The 20,983-nt window shown below is 47.7% G+C and overlaps 1 protein-coding gene across 1 annotated transcript in view; it reads left to right on the top strand.

The window, feature by feature from the left end:
- The first annotated feature begins 19,259 nt into the window (after positions 1-19,259).
- Positions 19,260-20,983, top strand: part of RADIL (Rap associating with DIL domain) — an 80,016-nt gene continuing 78,292 nt past the window's right edge. The window contains exon 1 of the mRNA XM_063091314.1: positions 19,260-19,830. Coding sequence (XP_062947384.1) covers positions 19,296-19,830 — 535 coding nt within the window. The 5' untranslated portion in view covers positions 19,260-19,295. The remainder of the gene's footprint in view (positions 19,831-20,983) is intronic.

Genomic DNA, 20,983 nt, shown 5'->3' with positions numbered 1-20,983 from the left:
AGAAGCAGGAGGCTTTGGGGCATCTTGGAAAAGGCTCATGGTGGGAACCAGGAGATGTGGGTTCTGCTTTTCTCTTCTGCATTTGCCATGTGACTTTGGGCGGATGACTGTCCTCTCTGTGCTCTCATCTGATCAGCCGTAAAATGAGCCGGGGGCCCTCCTTAGCTGATTGTAAGCTGCCTGTCCATCTCCAAGCTGTGCACACCACGGATGAGCATAAAGCCCGAGCTGGTGGGCATGGCAGACCCCTCCCTAGCTTGAGGAGTGGTCCCTGGACCCAGAGAATTGCGGACCCAGCTCCTCTCAGGAGCGATGCTGAGACCCTCTTTCATGCACAGACACCTCTGGTAGACACAGCATAGAGAAAATAAGAATAAATCCCAGATAGGCAGAGAAACACCAGACATCATCTAGCGGTGTTCTGTCTAATACAGTAGCTGTTAGCTGCAAATGGCTATTTAAATGTAAGTCTATCAAAATTAAATCAAAGTTAAAATTCACTCTCACATTCACCCTACCCACATTTTAAGTGCTTAATAGCCGTGTGTAGCTAGTGGCTACCATTTTAAACAGCACGAATATAGACCTTTTCCATCATTGTAGAATGTTCTATTGGACAGCACCAGTAGGTCAGTGACTCTCAAACTTTTTGATTTCAGGACCCCTTTGTACTCTTAAAAATATTGAGGACGCCAAAGAACTTCTGTGTAGGTGGGCTAATATCTATTAACATTCATTATACTGGAAATTAACAATGAGAATATTTTAAAATAGCTATTAATTCATTTAAAGATAACAAACCCCACTATGTGCTAACACACTAAACATATTTTTCTATTAAAAATGACTATATTTTCCAAACAAAATAAATGTAGGGGGAAGAGTGGCATTGTTTTACATGCTTGCAAATCTCTTGAATGTCTGCCTTAACAGAAGCCAACCAGATCCTCCTATCTGCGTTAGTATTCAGTCTGTTGTGACATCACATGCCAGGAAGCCTCTGGAAAACTTTGCTGGACACATGTGAAAGAATGAGAGGGAAAAAGACAAATAACTTCGCAGTATATTAGGAAAATAGTTAGGCTTTGTGGACCCCCTGAAAGGGTGCTGGGGGTCCCCAGGGCACCTGGACCAAACACTGTTGAGAGCTACTGATCTGGAGTTTCCCCTTCATTTCACAGCTGCTAATGCTCCATCAGGGGCAACTTTCGTAGACCAAGACTACCCCCATTTTAGCCATTTAGACAGACCTGGAGACACGGGCAGGACAGGGGGCAGGATGGGTATGAGCAGTGGATGTTTGAGGCCAGTTACTATGAGCACAGCATCCAGAACTTAGTAGGTTCTCAGTACTAATTTGGTCATGGCCATGTGTGGCCTCTCCTCCTCCTCTTCTGAGGCTGGGAAGGCTTGCCTAGGAAGCCTTGGGAAAGCATTGGCCCCTGTGCATCCAGGGGTGGAAGAAGGCAAATTAACAATGGCGATCTGCATGGTCACTTCCCTGGCCTCTGCTCGTGGTGACACTGAACATCAGAAGATGAATTGGAACGCTAATCGGAGGCTCCTGGCTTAGTTTTCCCAGCTCAAGTTTGTAGTGAGCTCTGACTGTCCTTGGTGGGTCTGTAGTACGGAAACTCGGTGGCCAGCTGTGTGCCAGCCCTGGGATTACAGGATGAATACGGCAGGGTCTGGGGTGAAAGGACGAGGTAATGAAATGGTTCTGTGCAGTGTAAGTGTCAAGGTGGCCTCTGAGGACAGACCCTGAAACTCATCGAGGCTCCTCTCTAGGTTGAGGGAGTGTCTGTCAAGTGACTGAGAAGGGGGTTGGTTTTCTTAACCGTAAGGATTTTTTTCATTAAAATAATATATGCTTATTATAGAAATTCCATAAGGTACAAGAAAGGTGGAAAATATTACCTAGTGTCTCCCTATCCCACAAAATCACTCTTAACCTTTTGGTGGTTTTCTTTTTGTGTTTCTTCCAGGTCCATGAGGAGTGTTTTACTTTAGCATTTTCTTCTCTTGCTGTATACACTTTTATATCCTACTTTTAAAGTATTTTTCCATATTATTTCAAGCACTTTGTAAACATTATTTTAAAAGTCTAGGGCTGGCCGGTTAGCTCAGTTGGTTAGAACGTGGTGCTGCTAACACCAAGGTCCAGGGTTCCATCCCTGTACTGGCCAGCTGCCAAAAAATAAATTAAATAAAAGTCTGCATTGAGTGGGTGTACCACAATATATATATGTATATACACACACCCAATCTGTGGTGAGGATCTTTCGACATAAAGTTCCCCCACACGGCCCTTACTGAGGGTATTTTCTTTAGGCCACATTAAGGAAGTTAGGTAAAACTTGCCTCATGCTGTCTGTGCCACCCAGCCACAGCTGTCATTCTGTCTGCTCTCACTGGACTGACTATTCCCCACCATTGGCCACTGTCCCTATCCCTGGGGGAGTCTGGGCACCCTGGGACCTACTGCCTGGGTGCTGCCAAAGAGCTGGTTTGTCTGGAAGATCAGAACAGTCAGCTCTGGCATGAGGAGTGAGACGTGGAGGGGGGAAGGGAGGTGGAGCTGGGTACTTGTTCTGCAGATGACCTGGTTGTGGGTGTGGAGGGGTCACTGTTGGAGGCAGGGCCACGAGGGCCTTATGCGGTTGAGGGGACCGTATGCATCTTGTCTAATGTAGCTCCACTGCTGCTGGGAAACGAGGGATTGGTGAGGGTGTCGGTGTTCTTTCCCTGCTTACGGCACCCTGTAGGCTAACCGTTAGCTATTTGGGAACTTTGTAAGTCATGAAACCCCTGTTAGTGTGCTATTGGCCAAGGTGGGGGTGTTTACATCTTGGCAATCGGCAAATGCTATGCATCAGAGCTTAGTCGTTTTGGAGGGCTAGATTACCAGCACACCACTGCCCGCGCCCCAAATGCACTGTGCCACACCCTGTCACCCTCTTTATCACTATAACAGGTCATATATGCATTTACGAACATGTGCATATTCACATCCATGTTCTTATATATTTCTCCCTGAAAACCTGGTAAGGTGAAATTACTGTTTCCATTTTATGTGGGGAAACTGAGGCTGCTCAGAGAGGTGAAGTGACTTGTCCAAGGTCATCCAGCTCTTAATCCTTGGGTGTTGCGGCCTTCCTCTTTCCATGGCATCAGGCTGCTTTGCTCCCAGAGAGCTGAGATCTGAGGCAGCAGGCAAAGGCCACCTCCCTAAAATCCTCCTGGCAATCCCGTCTCCTGGCTGATAGATTCCTGAATCTGTCAGTTTTGCCTGAGCCATGAAAGGTCTGAGGATGCAGACGTTCTCTGCTTCTGCCTCTGGTCAGGTAACCTTGGGGAATTGGCAAAGGCTGCAACTCTCTCTGGTGGGCAAGGACACTGTGCCCAAAGCCTCCTGCAGGGCCTAGCAGCTCTTGAGTCCCAAAGGGATGCCCTTTGTTGTTGAGGCTCGACTGGGCAGGAAGGAGGCTGCGGGCCCGTCTCCTATAGCATTTGTGTCTATGCAGACAGCTTTCCTCACCAGCACCCACAAGATAAAGCAGCATTTAAATACCATAATAAGGCAATATTTTAAAAAATATTAGGTGACTCTTTGTATCAATCTGGTGTTTTGGGATGAGGATTTGGGATCTACTGGACTAGGCACAGCTATGACCACACATACATCTACACAGGTCTACAAATGGGATCTCTCTGCCCACGTACCCTCAGCTTGTCCTGTTAACTTTCTCTTTGCAAATCTGGCTTCATGATGGGCTTTCATGGCTATATTTACCCTAGTTGCAGTGTGAGGAGGGGAGGGTGCCATATCCCAGCTGAGGCTGGCAGCTCTTGTGGTTAGGGTTTACCTGTGTGCCATGATACCTGCCTGTTGCATCATCTGGGCCAGGCTCCAGGTTGCATGGTTTAGCTGTCTTTCTCCCTTGATCCCCCATATCAGTGTTTTTCAAACCCTTTTGATTAAGACCCATGCTAAGAAATAGATCTTACACTGTGGCTCCAGTTTACACACCCATCATTGAAATGGCATGCACTAGGGTGATGTTCTCTGATATTTCCTATCCTATCCATCTTATCCTAGACTTAGTCTGTTTGGGCTGCTGTAACAAAAATACCATAGACTGGGTGGATTATAAACAACTGAAATTTATTATTTACAGTACTGGAGGCTGGAAGTCCAAGAGCAAGGTGCTGGCAGATTCGGTGTGTGGTGGGGCCCTTTTCCTGGTTATAGACGGCACTTTCTCACTGTGTCCTCACATGGTGGAAGGGGCAAGGGAGTTCTCTCAGGCATCTTTCATAAGGGCTCTCATCCCATTCATGAAGGCTCAGCCCCCATCACTTAATTTGCCCCCCTCCAAAATCCTCATCTCTTAATACCGTCACCTTGGGGCTGGGGTTTCAACATAGAATTTTGGGGCACACAAGCATTCATGCCATAGCACCATCCAGTCATGTTATCCTATTCTTGTGTACCCTGTCCTGCGCTATCCTACCCTATATCCCTTTTTCAAGTTGCTGGTTGCAACCCACTATATTGATTTTATGACCCACAAGTGGGCCTGAACCCTAAGTCCTGGAAACTGTTCTTGGTGGAATGCTTCTGGGAAGCCACAGTTATTGGTAATAGGTGCTTCGTGCCTATTTGCCATGATTGACAGGGTCAGCATGGTGCCATACCTTGGGAGCCTGGGTGGCCTAAGGCCATATGGGGACAGGCAAGGAGAAAGAAATCAGGAGCTTCCACAAATCTGGTTACTCAGAACCCTGACCCCACTGGGAGGAATACAAGACCAAAATTTATGGTCTCTTGTCCTGGTGATGGTCCCATGATGTGGGGGGCCTTGGAGCTGGGTGGTCACAGACACCTAACATGCATGAATGTTAGCAGGGCTGTGAAGACAGAAGGGAGAAGTGAGATCCATTCGAGAAAGGGGTGGACCCCATTCTGGAAGGGCAACTCTGCTTCTGTGGGCAATTTCAAATTTCAGGTTCTGGCTTTCTGCTGAATGAACTGCCTGCCAGTCCTGTTTACACTGCCAGCTTCCACTAGGAGCGTTTCCACTTGTGCGCAGGTGCACGTCCTGCTGCTCTTTAAGGCCTTTCTTTGGGGAAAATAGGAGCTCTCTGATTGTTTTTTCATGCTCACTTTTACGACTTGTAAAGTCTCTGATGTCTGAGAATGGCATTTTTGGCATGACTTTTAAAAAATGTCCTGCTGGTATTGGACCCTTTCTGTGTTTGTGAAATTGCTATTTTGTATTAACACGGTATTTGATAAACATTTGTAATAAGAAGAATAATCCTCCTGGTGAATATTATTGTTTCCAATGGAGTAGAAAGCACTTAAATAAAGGAAAATTCAAGACCCCTCACTCTTGCCAAATCATCTTTTTAAAAAATAATGTTTGCCAATTCTTCTTGTAGAAGCAGTCAGTCTGTGTGTGTTGTAGAAAGCTTGGGATATTTAGAAAGTATAAAGTGAATGTAACCTGGTATTACCTATCTATTGCTGTATAACAAATTATCTGAAGATACAGTGTCTTGAAACAACCACCACCATCATGTCGCTTGTGGCTTCTGTGGGTCAGGAATTCTGAGTACGGATCTCGGTAGGAGTGCGTGGAGGCTGGAGACTGGCATGGTCTGAAGCATGTTCACTCACATGGCTGGTGCTTGGTTCATGCCGGAGGCTGGTCAGGGCCCTAACTGGGGAAGTTGGCCAAACACCATTGTAAAATTCATGTCTTGTTATTACTCAGGTGTCGTGAGGCCAGCAGATCAGGAGACAATTGTCTTTGAAAACATCATTTGTTACTCACAGTTCCCAAGACGAGGGGACCACACCACACCCTGGGGGGCCACATGAAGATGCACTGGGGTCAGTCAGGAGACAGACAGATGGAGCAAAGGAAATGTGGGCAACAGCCTTTCTTGTGGTTTGTATAAGAGGGAGCAGGAGAGGCAGGCTAAGCAGGTTTAAGATCGGCTAGCTTGAATGATTTCAGGGGCCTGTGGTACCTGGCCCTGGGGTGATTAGGGCAGGGGGACTATTAGCCTGGAATGTAAGAGCTCAATACAGGATGGGGAGGAATGTGGGCATGAACACACAGGGAGGAACACTCACAGGCCAGCGTTCACTTCCTCTAGGAATCAGCTAGCTCTAGGAGGCGCAGTCCCTCCAGGGTCAGTAAGGACCCAATGTCAAAACGGACTTTATCAGAATAAAAAGACATGCCGAATACACACCCATATGTGACTTCCCCATGTGGCCTGGGCTTCCTTACAGCATGGTGGCTGGGTCCCAAGGCAAGTGTCTCAAGAGAAAGAAAGGGCCACACGGAAGACATATTGCTTTATGACCTAGCCTTGGAAGTCACGTTTCGTGTCTACAGTATTTTACTGGTTGCGGCAGCTAAGAAGATCCTCCCAAGTTCACGCGGAGGGAATGTAGGCCTTCATCCTCCACACCCTGTGGAGGTGAGTCCATGTTAAGGTGTGAGAAAAGTGTGTGGGATGGGATATATGTTGGTGTGGCTATCTTGGAAATTGCAATCTGCCACAAATTCTGTATCACCCAGAAGCTACTGTCAGTAGTTTCTACCTATTGGGCTTGCACATCTTTTATTTTAATTAATTAAATTAATTAATTTTAAATTTTATTTTATTTTTTAAATTTACAAATAAAAATTGTGTATATTTATCTTGTATCACATGATGTTTCAAAATATGTATATTTTGTGGAATGCTCCAATCCAGCTAATGAACGTATACGTTACCTCACCTACTTATTTGTTTGTGGTAAGATTGCATGTGTTTTAAAAAACACCATTATTGAGATATAATTCACATGCCCTATAATTCACCCATTAAAGTGTACAGTTCCCAAGGTGAAGGGTTCGGATCCCCAACCTGGCCACCTGCCGAAAAAAAAGTGTACTATTCAAGGGTCTTTGGTATATTGACAGATATGTACAACCATTGCAGTCAATTTCAAAACATTTTCTTACCCCGAAAAGAAACCTGTACCCCTTAGACACCACCTCCTTATCGCTGCTGCTCCCCTTCCACCCTGAGCGACCTCTGATCTACTTTGTCTCTATGAATGTGCTTATTCTGGATATTTTACATAAGAGGAATCACACAAAACTTGTCTTTTCATGTCTGACCTATTTCATTCACTTAGAATGTTTTTGAGATTCACCCATATTGTAGCATGTGTCAGTACTTCAGCACTTTTTAATAGCTGAATAATATTTCGTTGTATCAATATACCATATTTTTGTTTATCCATTTTTCCATGGGTGGATATATGGGTTATTTCCAACTTTTGGGTACTATGAATAATGCTACCGGAAACATTTGTGTACAAGTTTTTGTATAGAAATACAAAAATATGTCTTCATTTCTCTTGGGAATATACCTAGGAGTGGAATTGCTGGATCCTGTGGTAACTACGTCTCATCATTTGAGGAACCGCCAGATGTTTTCAAAGCATCTGCACCATCCATCCTACACTCCCACCAGCAGTGTCTCAGGCTCTGATTCTCTACATCCTTGCCAACATTTTACACATATCTTTTTGAGTATGATTTTGCAAGGAAGAAGCGATCTTATTAACTAAATTTCGTGTTCTCGGATGAGTCCATTAGCCTCTCCTGGCGTCAGTTCCGCATCAGTAAAGTGCGGACATTGTATTAAATTAGGGCTGTCACACATTTCTTTTCCTGGGTACTAGAAAGAAGACCTCCAGCTGGACCACCCCAAATTAGGAAAATGGCCACTTATTCCCGGTTCTAAAAGAAAAAGTTAATACATAGTATTTGCTGTCATAATTGTTTTTCTCATACAAGCACCACAAACCAAGTGGTACCTTCTAACAAATGCTCACAGGCAACAAGCCAAGTGAACAAATAAAAACAATATTGTTAGTGGAAATATCAGACCCAACCAAGCATATTTGGTTCACTATATGTTTTTTTAAGGCACATGTGCTCCTTTGTGATTTGATGTTGTGTCCATATCCCGTGGGTCATATCTCTGGCTAATGAGACTGATCCTAACACCCACGTGGATTGAAATACACCAACATACTTTTCAACGTACTCCCAGTCCCAAGAGCACAAGAATTTCCAGAGGCTTCATCACATGAAGAATTTGATACCCACTGGAGTCGATGATTTCTTAAGTCTCACCTAGCCTAAAAGTTTTTTTTGACACTTGAGTAAATGTGGTTCAGGGTTCTTCAGAACAGACCAAACACTCAAGAGTAAAGTTAACATGATCCATTTTGATGGTATTGAAACCTTTTTTTGCATGTCTGCTTCAATTCAATACATACATACCCATGACATCATTTCCCATCCATGCACTAATGACTCCCGAATCAATATTTTCCACTTAAATATCACCCTTGAGCTACAGATCCATAGAGCCACTACCTACTGGATATCTACATCAGAATATATGTATAAACTTCAAACTGAGTAATATCAAAATAGGATCTCTTTCTACCCATAGATTCGCTTCTCCTCCGCGTCCCTGTCCTGGTGATTGTCCCCTTTATCTGTTCACTTACTAAAGCCAGAAATCTGGATGCCGTCTCCAATTCCTTCCTTTCCATCACCTCCTCCCTATCAGTCCTTTGTATTAGTTTTCTGGGGTTGCTGTGACAAAGTACCACAAACTGGGTGGCTTAAACAAAAGAAATGTGTCACAGTTCAAGGCTAGAAGTCCAAGATCAAAGTGTCAGCAGAGTTGGCTACTTCTGGGGGCTGGGAGGGAGAATCTGTTCCATGCCTCTCTCCAGCTCCTGGTGGCTGCTGGCAGTCTTGGCATTCCTTGGCTTGTAAAAGCACCATCCCAATCTTTGCCTTCATTTCACGTGGTGTTCTCCTGTGTGTGTCTGTGTCTGCATAATCCCCTTTTATGAAGACACCAGTCATATTGGATCAGGACCCAACCTAATGACCTCATTTTAATTTGATTACACCTATAAAGACCTTATTGCCAAAACTGTCACATTCTGAAGTAGTGGGGGTTAGGACTTCCTATATCTTTTGGGGGGGACACAATCTGACCCATAACGTGGGCCATCGAATCCTGCCAGTTCTGTCTCCTGAGTATGACTCACGTTGTCCATTTCTCGCCATCGTCACTGCCCTTTTGTCCACACCACCATTATCTTTCTCTAATAGATTAGATTAGGCCTCCTGATTTCCTCTTCTGTTTCCAGACTCATCCCTCTCCAATCTTTCTAAAGCACAAACCCAACCATGTCACTCTTCCGCTTAAAATCCTTGTATGCTCCCTGTTACTCTCAAGGTAAGGTATAAACTCTTTAATGGCTCTATGTCACTTTGATTGCAAGTGATTGAAACCCAACAGCTTAAGAAGAAAAAGGGATTAGTTGGCTTATGATGTCCAGAAAGGCAGGGACGGAGATGACCTTGGAGCAGTGAGGACAGGGATCGTCAGTGCTGTCAAGTCCTGCTTGCTGTTCCTTGGCTTTACTTTTCTCTGGGTTTCAGCTTCATTTGCTCAGACAAGCTTCTCTACTTAGGGTACATGGCCACCTACAGTTTGGGAGGCACATTTTTCCTAGCTGAAGAGGAAGGGCTTACTTCTCACTAGTTCCAAGTGGAAAAATTCCAGGGAAGTGTTCTGATTGGTGTGGCATGAGTCACATGAGTATCTGAACCAATCATGGTGCCTGAGGGGCGTCGCCCATCTGGAACATGTGGTTAGCGATAGGAAGAGGCAGGAGGGAGAAGCACAGACCTGGGGGTTTATAGGTGGCTGGTTGCTCCAATTTCCCGCTACCGAAACACGACACACAAAACCACAGCAGAGATTGGCTACCTGCTCACCAAATCTACAGCCTGTTCTCCTGGGCACCTTGCAATACAACATTTCCCATACTTTCTTGCAGTTGAGTGTAGTTTAGTCATTGATATTTACCCATTAAAATTTCCCACCTACAAACTTCTTCCTGTTTCCCCATCCGCTGGCTGAATGTAGATTTTGTGTCCCTAGAGGACGGCAGAACCACAAGGTGGAAGGGGCCTGGGTCCTTGAATATGCACATTTATCACCACCCACTAATCAAGAACACTCACTTTGAACTTCATCACATGAGTGAGGCATCGGCTTCTGTTGTGTTAAGCCACTGAAATTGTGGTAGTCATGTGTTTTGTAGCTAGTATTACCCCAATGAATATGATGACCACATATGATCTGTCCATTGTCTGGGATTTGAATCCTGGCTCTGCCACTTCCTAGATAATGTGACTTTTAGCAAGTAACTTTATTGCTCTAAACTCACGTTTACTCATCTCTGAAATGGAGGGACATATTAATGTGACCCATGCAGAGTGGTGGTAAAGTGTGTAGTTCTATCTGCTAGGTTGTATTATATGTCCACATCTCTTCTCTCCATCTGTGACATGGGCATTTACTTCCATGGGAAGAGCGTGCTATCCTGACCCATTGGTGCTGGGCTTAGCCATGTGATTTGTTTTGGCCAATGAAATGTTGGTGGATGTGACATCAGCAGATGCTTTAAATAAACTCACATGGCTTGGCTTGGCCTCTTGCACTTCTGCCATCTGTCATGAGAACATACCCCTGGTAAGTGCTGCTCCCAGAATGAAGACACACATGGAGCAGATCTGAGCCTAAATCTAGCCAATCCGAGTCCAGCTCACTAGAGCCAAAGGCAACCTGCGAACCCATGAGCAAGAACAGTAAATGCTTCTTGTTATAAGCCTCTGAGTATTGGGGTTGTTACACAGCATGATTTCAGCTTTAGCTGACTAATACATAACTGTTATCTCATTGTATTATAATGATCTGTTGACTGTTCACCAGAGTGTAAGTTCCTGGAGGGTGTCTTGCTTATCTCTGTAACCCTGGTACCCCATATGTTACTAGTGCCAGAAGGTACCAAATTGTTGACTGAAAGTCACTCCACATAAGATGTGGGAAGAAAATTAGCAGTTGCTGAATTTTGGGCTGATGAGTTTACAAGGAATAATCAAACCCAAAGCACTGGTATTTATAGGTGTGGAGGTCATCAAGAATGGAATCCAAGGATTTAATCACTTGTTTTCCTGGTCCCCTCTCCTGATATTGGATGTGACAGTCTTTGAAGGAAAGGCTGGGATCTAACATTCTCCATGAACCTGCTGCCACCTGCCATTCCTCTTCTCTGGTTGCCCCAGTAGCTCAGTGTCTTGGACCCTAAAGTGGTCATCCCTCGGGAACCTGCCCTTCTGACTGTAACTAGATGCTTTTCCTTTGGACTCAATTGGGCCTTTCCTTGAGGAAGTCCCCGGACTCTGCTACCCTCTGGTGGCCAAGGAAGGCAGTTGAGCACTCCATTTCTGGCCAGTGGATTTCCAAAGATATTCAACCCAACAATTCAAAAACTTGTTTGGATCACCCACCCAAGTACCAGGTGCTGGGATACAAAGATGAATAAAACTCTGTACTTGTCCTCGAGAAGCTTCCAGTTGAGGGAGGGAGTGAGAGAGGATGGAAATCCATTCATTTAGCAAGTATTTCTTGAGCACCTACTATGTGCCAGGTATAAAAGTAAACAAGATAGATGAAGCCCCTGCCATTAAAGGACACAAATTCAAGTGTATGTTAAATACACAAACAAATACACTTAAACAGTTGTAAATGTCTATGCAGCAAATAAAACATAATAAAGTACAGAATGAGTGGAAGGCGACTGTCGAGAGGTGGTCAAGAGATGAGAGTGGAGCTGAGCTTCAGTGATTGGAAGGTGGCAGCATGCAAACAGCAGGAAGAGCATTTTAGGCAGAGGAGATAGCAAGAAGAAAGGTCTTCAAGGAGGGAAATGATCTTGGTGGGTTTGTAAACAGCAGTTTGGTGGGGCTGGAGCTCCATGATGGAGGAAGAGAAGTTAGAGGGATCAGCAGGGGCCAGTTGGAGTAGGGTTTTGTACGCCCTACTTTATTCTAAGTGCAAAAGGAAGTTATCAGCGGATTGTAGGCTAGTCTGATTTACATTTAGGAAACATAGTTTGATTAATGTAGACTTGCTTAATAAAAAGATTTTTTTAAAAAAAAAGATGCAGGAGCACAGAGGATGGCATGTGGCCAAGTCTGGGAGACAGGAATGCCTTCTCAGATAAGGGGTATTAGTTATCTACTGCTACATAACAAACTGCCCCCCAAATTTAGTGCTTAAGTTAGGGCCGGCCCGTGGCTCACTTGGGAGAGTGTGGTGCACCAAGGCTGTGGGTTTGGATCCCTATATAGGGATGGCTGGTTGGCTCACTTAGGAGAGCGTGGTGCTGACAACCCCAAGTCAAGGGTTAAGATCCCCTTACTGGTCATCTTTAAAAAAAAAAAATAGTGTTTATGTCAACAATAAACATTTATCATCTCACAGTTTCTGAGGGTCAGGAATTTGGGATTAGATTTGCTGGGGTGGGGGTGGGGTTTTCCTAACTTAGGGTCCCTCCCTAGACTGTAGTCAGGATTTGTTCAGGGCTGCAGCCATCCAAAGGCTCCTGGAACTGGAAGACTCACATCCCACATACCCCACCCACATGAATGGGGGGTTGGTGCTGGCTATTGGCAGGATGCCTCAGTTTCTTGCTATGTGGATCTCTCTAGAGCTGCTTGAGTATCCTCCCAACATGGTGGCTGGCTTCCTTCAGAGCTAGTGATCTAAGAGAGCCACGTCTTTTATTATTTAGCCCCAAAAGTCACAGTGTCTTTTGGCCATATGTTATTGGTTACACGAGTCAGTCCTATTCAACATGGGACTGCACAGGTGTGTGAAAACCAGGCGATGTGAATCACTGGGGGTCATCTTGGAGGTTGGCTACCACATAAGAAACACCTGATCTGAGTCTTAACGGAGGAGTAGAAATTCGCCAGGTGATGAAGGTTTGTGTTATAGGCTGAAGTGTGTCCCCCTAAAATTTATATGGTGAAGCCCTAACCCCAATACCTTAGGATGTGACTGTATCTAGAGGTAGGGCCTTTAAAGAGATGCTTAAAATGAGGCTATTAGGCTGGGCCCTATCCAATAAGACTGGTATCCTTATAAGAAGAGGAAATTTGGACACACAAAGAAACACCAGGGAGGTACGTGCATGGAGGAAAGGACATGTGAGGACACAGGGAGAGGACGGCTATCTGCAAGCCCAGGAGAGAGGCCTCAGACGAAACCAAACCTGCTGACAGTTTGATCTATAAATTTATAAATTTCTGTTGTTTAAGCCACCCAACCTGTGTTACTTTGTTATAGCTGCTCGAGCAATCTAGGAAAGGTGATTTGAGGCAGAGTGACTGGCCTGAGTAAAGATTGAGAGGTGCAAAACAGTGTAGTAGTACCAAAGAATTGGCATTACTAGATCCCGAAGAGAAGGGGCTGGCAAATTTTTTCTGTAAAGGGCCAGATAATAAATATTTTAGTTTTGGGGGAGCTATAATGTCTCTGTTGTATGAAAGCAGCCAAAGACAATATGTAGACACATGGGTGTAGCTGTGTTCCAATAAAACTTTATTTACAAAAACAGCAGCCCAGATCTGGCCCACAGGCTGCAGTTTGCCTACCCGTGTTGAGAACAGGCACAGAGAGTGTGGGAGAAGGGCCTGGATCATGGAGAGGAATATCTTAGGAGGAAAACCAAGATCTAAACCCAGGCTCTCCTCCCAGCTCTGATAATTGCCTCTTCAAAGTTCATGTGCACCTGAATGGAAAAATTCGAGTGCCGTCATTTGGCTACAGCCTCTCATCCCAGGGTGGGTGGGGAGGTTGGTGTGCATATGGGGAGTCTCATAAAGGTTCATGGGGCTATTATCTAATCACGCAGTCCTGGGCTCAATTGTTGGCTCTACCTCTAGTAGTATGACCTCTGGGAACCTCTATTTCCCCATCTGGAAAGTGGGAGTAACAATGCCTGCCTCACAAGAGTTGATGTGAGCATTGAGTTGATTGACCTAGGTAAAGTCCAGTAGGGCCTGGCACACAGTAGGTGGTCAATAAATGTCTGTTCCTACTCTCTTTCCACATTGCCAATATGGGGTCGTTATTTTAAAACGTTATACACGATAGCTGTCAACAAAAAGTTCACTCCCAGGGTCCGAATTCTGCATATTGATATCCGAGTCCCGTGAATCTCCCAGGCCTAGAGGACGGGCGACGCTGGAGGGCTAAGGACACCAGCTTCCTTTTAAACAAGTTACCAGGGAAGGCGGTAGGGCCAGAGCTGCAGAGCTGACCTAGCCCCGTTTTGCATCGTTTTTTAAGCACGAGTGCTATGATCCGATTTGTCTTTTAAAACTGAGGCTTCTGGATGGGGGACAGATTGTAGGGGAGAGAGAACTCGCTGCCCTTATTCCCTTTCATTACCTCTGATGCTCATAAATCGGGGGGGCACAGCTCTGAGCCCCACTCCCTCCCCGTTCCCCGCACCTCGTCCACTCACTGGGCTACTAAAACGCGGGGGCAAAAACAGCCCACCTGACCTGCAGGGCACAGAGCCCACAGCCCACAGGTGGGGAAGGGGCTTAGCACTGGCCCCACTCCTTCTGCCGAGCCCCGGCACCTTGGGCTGCTGGCGCGAGAGAGCTGCAAGCCCAGCCTCTCGGCAGCCAGCCCCACCCTCCCTCGAGGCCCCGCCCCCTCGAGGCCTCGTCCCCGTCCAATGGGGGGCCGGCGGATGGCGCCAGCGCACAGCTCACCTTTTTTCCCCGGCCGGCCCCGCCCCTTCCCTCGAGGCCCCGGCCGTCCCTTCAGGCCCCGCCCACCCCCGCGAGGCCCGGCCGCGTCCGTTGGGCGGCCGGCAGGAGGCGCTGTTGCGCGCGCGGCTCTGGGCACCGGCTCGGGCTAACGGCGGGCGTGGGAGCCACGCGGGAACGCAGCGGCGGCGGCGGGCTGGGCCGGAGGTGAGTGCGGGGCGCGCGAGGCGGGGCACGGAGGTGGGGGTCGCTCGGGCGGTGCTGCACGGTGGCTGCTGGGACTCCCGGGGCGCGGAGGCCGCAGGCTGGGAGGTCGCGGGACGCTCACGGGGCACCTTCCTGGCCCGCGAATCGGGGCACGGAGGGCAGGCTTGTTGGGTTGCCATGGAAACTGGCCGGCTCACGGCCCCGGCGCGGCCCCGGGGGGCGGCACCCGAAGGTTGGCGGGCGGGGCGGCCCAGCCTGCCGGCTCCAGGGGTCGGCGCGTCTGCTGCCCCCCGCGGGCCCTGGAGCCTGGTCCGGCGGTCCGGTCCCCAGCGCCAGGGGACTCCTGGCCCGCCGTTTACCTGGCGGCCTGTTGGAGGGGAGCAGGACGCCGGGGTTCACGAACGCCCACCAGGATTGGCGTGACACCCTCCTCCCACACCCCGTCTTGGTTTTCTTGTAGAGACAGAAGCACGTTCCCCACTCGTGTGCCAGCTTAAAGCATTGTCTCCCAGCTATTTCTGTAGCACTTCCAGCCCCTTGACAAATACTGCATCTAAGAAAACACGCAGAGCTGGAGCTCCTGGCCACCCCCCTCCCACCCTTTGCAGCAGGAACAGCCTTATTTCCAATCAGGGAGCCGGTTGGTGGGCCATGGCACGGCTGCAGAACTGCTGCCCAGCCCCTGTCGCTCAGTCAAGTGTTTGGTTAATCTGAATTGCCGAAAAGAATTTGATTGCTGGTGTCTCTGGTTATCATGGGCCACCTCTTGTGCATTCCAGGGAGGAGCCAGACTTTAATCCCATTGGGGGGAAGTCACTCCCCTCTGGAGAGGCGAGCACGTCAGAATTAAATCTGATTGAATTGTGTTTGTATTTAAAAGCCTCGTTCTGGCTGGAGCTGTAAAGATTGGATTTATGGATGAGGGGGATAAAGCAGCGTGTGCAAAGTCTACTCTTGGTTTTCCCTCCTGGTGGAAATGATAATGGGTTCCACATTGTCCTGTTGGAACGGTGATGTCCCTCCACCCATGTTGTGAGCCCGGCACTGACCTCACTCCCTGCACCCGCCGCTGTGACTTGAGCTTGTTTTTCATCAGAAATTGGAGTCTTCCTTGAGAACAAGAGAAAAAACTTTCTGTAAGAGCAGTCACAGCAAGCGCCCTACACCCTCTCTCCCTGGGCCCCGAGCTTTCCTCAAGTATTTGTGTGACAGAGGAGAGAATTGAGCAGAAAAGGAAAAGTCAGGTCACCCTTCCAATAAAAACAGATCCGGTTACCCAGGGCGTACTCCACTCGGTAGGATTTTCCTGCACTCCTCTTGGCCTTTTAAAAAAGCGTTTTATCCCAGTTTGACAAACAGGCTGTACTTCCCATTCTGTGATTATGAACAAAGGTGGTGTGTGAACAAGTGGCCACCATCAGTGGGCACCCTCTGAAATGACCACAGGGAGAATGACCTTAAGTAGGGAAAAGCTTTCTGAAAATCCCAAAGTAGATAAGGTTCTGTTTTAACAGGGACTTATTGGTGCTTAAGAAGGACTTATTGGAAAGGAATGGATCACATTCTCTCCGCTTACATTTTCTCCCTTCTTTTCATGGTATTGCTAACTCAGCCTTCAGATTGGCACAAGAGACTGCTGCAGAGGAGGGGGAGCTCATGAAGTTCAAGCTTCCAAGGCACTGGGAGGGGACCGAGCAGTTGCATATTCGTAATTTTCTATTTCTTTTTTATTAAAGCAGAATTGTATAAGTGTCAGACTTTACAAAAACCTGCATCCACCCCTGGGTGCAAGATACCAATTCCTTTCTGCCTTGTGTCTGGGGCCTTTTAAACTCTTGTGTTTACTGCATGACTTTTCTGCAACTCGACTTTTTCCTGCCTAGAGCCAGTTTCCACAGTTTTGGGCATCATATTAAATTTACATTCAGATGTCAACTCCAGAAGCAGGGGCTTCCCAAGCCACAAGCTGCCTGGTGGCAGGGGCCATACTGTCAACCATTTTGGGTTTGGCTCAGGACTGGGGGGAATCTCTGTCAGAGATGTATGCTATGATTGAAGAAGGTGGCCAGTTAAGCTGAGTGTTTTTGGAGGGTAAGTTCTTCTGAGAGTGTGTGCTTGTCCTGGGGCTTCTAAGCAAGGGGTGTCTTCAGGCACGTGTGGGAAATTTTGTGAGTGGAGTTGTGCACCTTTCAGGGATGGTGAGTAAGTGCTGATTTGGGAGGCTGTTTGCAGGGATTTTTTTCTCTGACTCTAAGTACTCACTTTGAAAACTGACCACAGGAGGCTCAGGTCAGAGTTGGGAGTGATTGAAAGCTGGTGGTGTGCTGTACAAATGTGAAGCCGCGTACTTGTGTGGTGAGCACTATCTGAAAATGCCTTCGTCGTAAATCAAGTTGAGGGCTTTGACTGTCCATAGGCGAAGCCATGGCCAGCTCTGGGCTTCTTAGGATTGGACAAGCATCCTTGTCATACATTCCTCAGGGGAACAGAAACAAAACCTTTGACTTATTTACTTCTTTATGGCTTGAATCACCGGTGCCAATGAGAACCTGGTATGTTCAGTCTGTACGACCAGCATGCCTGTTTAAAGTAAGTTCACGTCTTCAGAAAGCTGGTACACATGAAAGGCTTTGCAGTGGCAAACTAAGCAATAGGTTACAGGAGCAGAAATGACCCCACCCCACCCTGTAGGGCAGATGTTAGTGTTCAGAACCCAGTTGTTGGTGTGTGATGCTATCAGGAGCCTTTTGAAGAGCTCAAGGTGTACCGACAGTGTGCGGCTGACAGGCCCGGACCTGTTCTGGAGGAATTGAAGGGTGGGCTGCTTTTCAGCCTTCACTCCTGACAGCCTGGTAGGTGTAGGAGGCTTCAGAGAGCAGGACTGAAACCTTGGTGGACCTCTGGAAAGAAACCTGATTTGCAGTGTCAGCTCAGAAGGCCTGGACAGTGTCATTGTTGGGTTCCCTAAAGGTCAGTGTGGCTCTTTTTCTTTTGAGGGGCTCCCTGGCTACTTCCTCCTTCCCTAAGCATCCACCTTCCTTCTCAGAATCCTTGTCCAGGGCCCGCAGAATGGAGTGAGTCAAGGCTGGAGAGTATTAATTGACTTCAGCTGAATTCAGTGCTGACCTGAGTTAACAGTGGTAAGTGTTGCTTTCACTGGGACCTGAGCCACTCTTTCCAGAGCCTTCTAGAAAATAGACTTTTCAGCTGGCTCATTAGTCTTGTCTGCCTTTGCCTTTGGTGAGAACATGAGCACAGAAGCGGTGTACAGTAATCAGGAGATGTGTGCACAGTTTTTCAGTATTACACTGCCTTGTGGCAAAGCCTCCGTTCCTATAAAGCAGAGAACTGCCTGCCTTTTTCTCTGCCCTTCTGCTCCCACAGAGATTTGTGAGGGAGCCTGATAAACTATCTAGAACTCTAAGCCTGTTGGAGCACCAAGGGCATTGGAATTATGATTTTAGGACACACCAAAGCTTCTCTGGACTGTTTTCTAGTCTCCCCAGCAAGATTGCATCTCTGAGGCATGGAGAAGGGCCTGCAAGCCCAGCTGGATGTGGTGGGTGGAATGCATACATTCCAGTCGTGCTTCCACCGGTTCTGGAAGAGCCCTTTGTGTCCAGTATGGTCGTGTGGACATTCTAATGCTGCTACCCTTCAAGCCAGGACCAGTCCCTTTTGCCCAGTCATTGAGGAGTGGCATTTTCTTGGGGTCTGTGTTTTGAATGTCTGATTGCTTGTTTCTCCATTAACGTGGCTGAGATTACAGACTGGTATAGGAGAAGTCGAGTTTACAGAGTGGTGAAGCCTTTGCCCCCAAGTTGCTTATTGCTTTTCTTTGGCTGTGATGGTGCTGGATGGTGGCTCGCCCGGTGAGATGGAGCCAACCTTGCTGAGAGTTGGCACTGTAAGGACAGCCTCTGCTCAGCTTAGTCACTACTTCTCGACGCCCACTGCAGGGTGTGCCCTATGTCCAGCACTTTCTAGAAATCTGCACCTCACAGCAGAGCTCATCTTACTTTTGGTGATCTCATCATGCTTCCTAGTAAGGGCTTTCCTTGAGGGGTGCTTCGGTCAATTCAAACCTGCTTTGTCTTTTGTACTCCCTGCTGGCTGCAGTCATGCCCTCAGTGCAGGGGCTCTGTTGGGGCTGGGCCTGGGGTGGCACGTCTGCCCGGGACACTGAATGGCCTGATACGTCAACAAAGACTCCCTTGGGTCTCTTTTGCACTTGATTCTCGTGATGGCTGGTGCTAACCTAGCTTCCTTTTTTCTCCCAGGCCACAGCCTTTCCTTCTCCTTTGGCTGAAGCCCTTGGTCTCCGTCCATGAAGACTTGTCCACCATGTTTTATGGGACTCACTTCATCATGTCTCCACCCACCAAGGGCAAGCTGAAGCGGCAGAGCCAGCTCTTGTCTAGCATGCTGTCCCGGACACTGAGCTACAAGTGTCGGGACCTGGACCCCACCTTGTCCAGCCTGGGTTCCTGCGATGACCCTGCTGAGCTCTCCACCCAGCTTTCGGCCCCTGGGGTCCTGAAGGTGTTTGGGGACAGTGTCTGCACGGGCACCCACTACAAAAGTGTCCTGGCCACTGCCACCTCTAGTGCCCAGGAACTGGTGAAGGAGGCACTGGAACGTTATGCCCTGGACCCCGAGTGTGCCAGACAGTATGTGCTGTGTGATGTGGTGGGCCAGGCCGGGGACCCTGGGCAGCGGTGGCAGGCCCAGTGCTTTCGGGTGTTTGGGGACAATGAGAAGCCCCTCTTGATCCAGGAATTATGGAAGCCCCGAGAAGGCTTATCCCGGAGGTTTGAGCTGAGAAAGAGGTCAGATGTGGAAGAGCTGGCAGCCAAGGACGTGGATACCATCACGGCAGGTGAGGAAGGGAGGGAAGTTGAACAAAAGCTGAGGGTCAGAGCACCAAGAGGGCTGGCCAGGAGAGGACGGGGAGGAGTAGAGGCAGGGGTGCGTTCAGGGGGAAATGTGGGAAAGTGTGTTTGCCCTGAAGGAGGCGATCAGAGCTGATGTTATGGGCGTTTGAAGATTTCCTCTTAGATGCATGGTTTTAACCTTAGCTGTCTTGGAAACTGTAGTTTGTCTGTACTGCAGGATGTCTGCTGGTGTTTTTTAGTGGCTCCTAATATATTCTTGCAATATTTCAGGCCAAATGCATCCTTTTGTTTAATGAGATCATTGTCCAACTCTTTAGTAATTATTAGCCACTGGGAGCCATGCACACCTTGGTAAATACAGGGTGACAGGCACATTACAGAAAGTCCCTGAGTACCTGAGACAACTTTAGGGGCACTCGTGAAAAGGCAATGAAGGAAGCCTTCACAGGCCAAAACCTCTATGGCATTACCAGGCTGCAAGTCTCCAGAGGTGACCAGGGTACATCTGGGTGTCCCTGGGGCTTTTGGAAGCCATTCTTGAGGAAGGTGCAGCCTAGAGGCAGTGGGTTATTGTCCTGTCCGAGGACGGCCAGGAGCAGGAGCAGCTTCGCCTGCCCTAGGGCTTGTGAACTTGGCATCCTGTGGTCCACTGCTTTGTGTCTAGTTATTATCCAACTGGTGAAAGGAAGTTGATTATCTTAATAAGTACACACCATAAAAAATAATGTTTTCAAATATCAAACGATTCTTCAGTATATTTCAGATCATATTTGACTTTCCCTTAGTCTCTTGTAAAAACGGTTGCTTTATACAAGGAAGTGGACTTGGCTATATTGCCCAGAGTGAGAAGGATATTTAGTGGCCTAATGAGACTCAGCACTCGATTTCAGGATGTTTCAGGGTAGAAGTGTCCTGGAGTCCTTGCTGATGTTTTGTCTGCGTCCTCCGAGGTGTCGTGACCATTCATATCCTCTAGTTCTGCTTCTAGTGTGAGCCCGCCATGCACTTGGTGTCGGTGTGTGAAGATAGGCAGTGTGGCGGAGTGGTTGGCCTCACAGACTGCGTCCCTTGGGCCTGACCAGGACCCTGTGTTGCATGGCAGCTGGAGTGCCATGGCTGGCATCATACAGCTGAGGC

Source organism: Cynocephalus volans, chromosome 3, assembly GCF_027409185.1.
Source record: "Cynocephalus volans isolate mCynVol1 chromosome 3, mCynVol1.pri, whole genome shotgun sequence".
NCBI classification, from domain to species: domain Eukaryota; kingdom Metazoa; phylum Chordata; class Mammalia; order Dermoptera; family Cynocephalidae; genus Cynocephalus; species Cynocephalus volans.
This window is presented reverse-complemented; position numbering and strand designations above follow the sequence as displayed.